The following is a 4098-nucleotide window of genomic DNA, read 5'->3' on the forward strand; positions in this document are numbered from 1 at the left end:
TTAAAATTTTGAAAAATAGGCGTCTTATATGTCCAGGAACAATATGTCTGTCCTATAAGGACTTATATGTAGCTGGGTTACCTCCGTGCAGAAGCTGCCTGAATCATATATTTGCTCACAAGTCTGCTGGAAAACCATACAGATGCACTCTAGGTAAAACCCTCAGATCATCTTACATTTGTCAACAGTATGTGTAATGCCAACAACAGGGAATATCTGGATATTATACTGTATAGGAAACAGCACCAATCATACAATACACATTTTTGTTCGAGAGGGAAAACAAATAAATGATACAATACACATGTGTTGTTCAGTGCAAGCATGGACAACTTACTGGAACTTGATAAATACATAACCCAAATATAAGATATATACTGCAGTAGAATCTACCAAAGTTGGTTCATCTCAAGTCATCAGGAAAAATCTACATTATTATAAGTAGAGACATAGCTAGATGAATGAGCTGTATGTCGACATTATTAATTGTGGTTTACAAATGAATCTGCAGCCCAGCAACAACAGTATCAGCAAACTGCTTCAGTTACAAAAAGGATAAAGGATAAAGAATTTCTGCTGCATCATATCGCTGTTCATATGATTGGTATTTAAGGCTGTGTTTGGTTCAGCTTTTTTTACCAACTTCTGCTTTGAAAAGCTAAAAGCTAACCAAAGGGGTAAATGTTAAAAGCAGCTTTTGAGAATCTGTAGCTTCTTCCTAGTGTAAATTTCAAAGCTGGGGTATCCCAACTTCTCAGCTTCCAGCTTTTCCACAGCAGCTTCTCCACAACAGCTTTTCTACGGCAGCTTTTTTAGAATCTGCAGCTCAACCAAACACAGCCTAAGTTGGGCAAGATCAGTAACCTTCATTCCATATATACAACCAAAATAGTTCTAACAGGTGCGGCAAAAGAGTCGGGCGTGAGTTCATAACCATCCTCATTTCAAACAGCACATGCCATTGTATTCGAACAGTTGAAGCAACTTTCAGGAGATCCACATTGATGTATGTGTAAGATTATACTTGAGAACAGACAAGTCCGCTTATCTAACACCGAGGATGGACTGTACATTTGCAAAGACTGTTGGGACTCAAAAACTCTTTATTACCTAACTAACTTGTCCCAATTCTTTACCGCAACAATGTACCCCAAAGAGGGACTTCCTTTTCTTTGGACATTACACGGCCCAGCACCATGAGAAGAACAAACAAAAGAATGGACAGAGAAAGAAAAGGCCTTCCATCTTACTCAGTTACCGGTAGCTAGGCAACAGGTCGTAGTGCATTGAACGCCTAGACCCCACTCTTCAAGAATCCTCACTGGCACTAAGCCCAGATAGCAAGTGATGACATGGCAATAGCCCCAACAAACAAGGCAACGTATGAGCACACTTGCAGCCTCGGATTGCAGCTCATCTTCCGGCTAAGGAAATCAGCAGCAATGAGGTCCACTAATGCCATATAGATCAGTATACCAGATGAAACTGAATCCAGAATACCCTCCACTACCAATGCCCTGGGGCTGTTGGCGTTGTAGAACGACGCGATCCCCGCCCCGACAGTGATCCCAACTGGTGTTGTGATAGCAAAGAAGAAAGCCATCAGGAGCGCCGAGAAACTCTTGAACTGAGCCTGCATTTGTTCATACAGAATGTGATGAATTGATGCAATTAACATCAAGGCACATGAGTGCTAACTTCGAGTGAGGAACTGTTAACCATAGTGCAGAAATGAAGTGGATATTAACCTCGGAAATGCAGCCACCCAAGGCAAAACCCTCGAAGAACTGGTGGAAGGAGAGGGCAGCAACAAGAGGCTTAATGGTACACGGGCTCTGCGAAACGCCCAAGGATAGCCCGATGATCACGGAATGTGATACAATCCCCATTTCCAGAATCTTGCCAACAATACAGAAAATCACTATTTAGCATGCTTTGCAGATTTCCAAACTAAAAACATCTATCACGGTAGCACATTTCGAATAGTTTTACTCATAGATATGTGCACTTGTACAACATTTTTCAGATATAACGCAAAGGAAATTTCGCTGGCCTGAAAAAGATCTTATATTATGGGACGGAGGGGGTGTGTTTACATAGCTAACCTGCATACAAAGGTAGTAAGAGCATCTCCAACAGGCGCCCAAAAAGTGATCCGTGCGCTAAAAGATTCGTTTTTTGGGCGCCGAACAGCTCCAACAGACGTTGCAAAACAGTGCGCGCGCTAAAAAAAATTAGGCGCGCGTTGAAAAGCGCTATTGCGCGCGGCATATTTGGTGCGCCAGCTTGCGCGCGCAGCAAACTCTGTGTTGCTGCCGGTGGGGTCGCTGGATTGGGCTGGATTGAACGCCCACTAGCGAGCGTCTGTTGGAGATACTATGGTCCCCGTGTTTTAAAAATGCTACAATGACGCCCTAAAAATTTTATTGGACGCGATATTTTTTTGCTGCTGTTGGAGATGCTCTAATAATTCTAGGTTTTGTGAATTTCAAGTTGTCTGATCTTTGGATCACTGGCTTTTTCGTTGGGAGATTGACTTGCAATATTATTCGATTCTGAATTTTTCATTCAACGCATAAAAGATGTGACTTGTGTTTAACTAAAAGTTCGTTGCCTTAAGAACTGGTAACAATATTAAATTGCATGTACCTGCGAGACAACCACATGATGAGCTTGGGACGGCCTCTCCTCGCTCCCATGCCCATGGTCGTGGCCATGGCCGTGGGCGTGGGCGTGGGCGTGGGCGTCGTACACGGCTCCTCCATCGCACGCGTCATGTCCATGCGCATGGCTGTGCTGGTGCGCGGCCGCGTGCGCTCGCATGCCCACGATATGCATGGCGTCCTGCTTCTCGTCGTCTCCGCTCACCGCGGCGGCAGCAATCCCTGCGAGTGTGCCGTCCTCGAGCAGCGCAGTGGTGTCGTCAGCAGTGGCCGCGGCGGCGGCGGCCTCCTCGCCGTGCCTGCGCTCGTAGAAGCGGGTGCCGACGAACTCCATGACGAGCGTCCCCAGCGCGGCGAGCATGGCGATGAAGCCCGGGAAGGGGAACCGGCGCCACGGCGTGGCCGGGAGGCACGGGTCCGCGAACTTCTCCTCCGCGTCGTGCATCATGTGCACGAACCCCGTGGCGAGGATCACCCCCGCCGCGAACGCCTTGGCGAGCACGAAAGTCCCGCCGCCGGAGGACGCGCCCTCGCCGCCGCTGCCGCGGCGACGCCTCCGGCCGACGAGCGGGATGGCGACGCCGACCGCGCCGGCGATGAGGATGGCGGCGACGGCCACCATCTTGAGCCTGAGCGCGGCCGCCTCGTCGCGGCACTCCTCGTCGTCGCCCGCCCCCTCCTCGCAGCTCGCCGTGGAGACGGACGCTGCCATCGCCGACGACCAAGCGGTGCCCCGCCGCGTCAGAATCACGAGCTCCCATGATGGGTTTAGCGAGGAAATAACCATAAATAGCCCCTTAATCATCATGTCTGTGTTCGTACCTGCGAATTGGTGTAGGTGGGCGCGGAGATAGGGGACGTAGTACGACTCCATCTCCTGCCATTACAAGAATCAGAATAACCGAATGATCATCACCAAAAGCAAACGAATTCCGCCTCGCAATTCAGCGCTGTGTGCTTGTCAACGAGGGAATCAAGAAGCTAGCGAGCCAGCAGTCCACGGACAAGGGGGGGAAGGAAGGCGCTCACCTCGATGAACGCCATGGCAGCCGCGGAGAAATAGAATGACAATCCGATCCTGCTCCGCCCGCAGGTCTCCACTCTCCACGCGACAGTCGACGGATTGTTCGATCGGAATCGAGGAATGAAATTAAAACCAATTTATCACCGCGCGGCGCGCCTGCATGCGGCGGGGGAGCAGACACATGCGTCGCCACATCGGCGCGCGGGGCCACCACCACCACGGAGAGGGTGTCGTCATCCCCCCACGCCGCCGCCGTCGTCGGTTGGGATCGCACGGGCCCCGGCGGATGGGCCCGGTAGGGCGTGCGGGGCAGTGGGTCACGCGGGCCCTGTCGTCAGTGGGTCGCCGCGGAGGGGAGCGGTCAGGCTTGCGGGGTGGCGTGCGTGGGGGCCGTTATCAGTGGTTCGCGTG

The 4098-nt window shown here is 50.8% G+C and overlaps 1 protein-coding gene across 2 annotated transcripts; it reads right to left on the reverse strand.

The window, feature by feature from the left end:
• Positions 1-416: 416 nt before the first annotated feature.
• On the reverse strand, positions 417-3865 carry LOC123407407 (zinc transporter 10-like). 2 transcript variants are annotated; one of them, XR_006612596.1, is made up of 6 exons: positions 3693-3865; positions 3486-3540; positions 2650-3368; positions 1749-1898; positions 1251-1633; positions 417-819 (listed from the first exon to the last, which is right to left on the reverse strand). XR_006612596.1 is itself a non-coding variant. In XM_045100532.1 (5 exons), exons 1-5 carry the CDS (start codon positions 3705-3707, stop codon positions 1328-1330), a joined length of 1245 nt encoding a protein of 414 aa, XP_044956467.1. In that variant the 5' UTR covers positions 3708-3864; the 3' UTR covers positions 417-1327. The 2 variants fall into 2 exon arrangements, 1 of the variants encoding a protein (XP_044956467.1); XM_045100532.1 differs by having other exon boundaries at positions 417-1633; positions 3693-3864.
• Positions 3866-4098: the final 233 nt, after the last annotated feature.

This window comes from Hordeum vulgare, chromosome 7H (genome assembly GCF_904849725.1).
Source record: "Hordeum vulgare subsp. vulgare chromosome 7H, MorexV3_pseudomolecules_assembly, whole genome shotgun sequence".
Lineage (NCBI taxonomy): Eukaryota > Viridiplantae > Streptophyta > Magnoliopsida > Poales > Poaceae > Hordeum > Hordeum vulgare.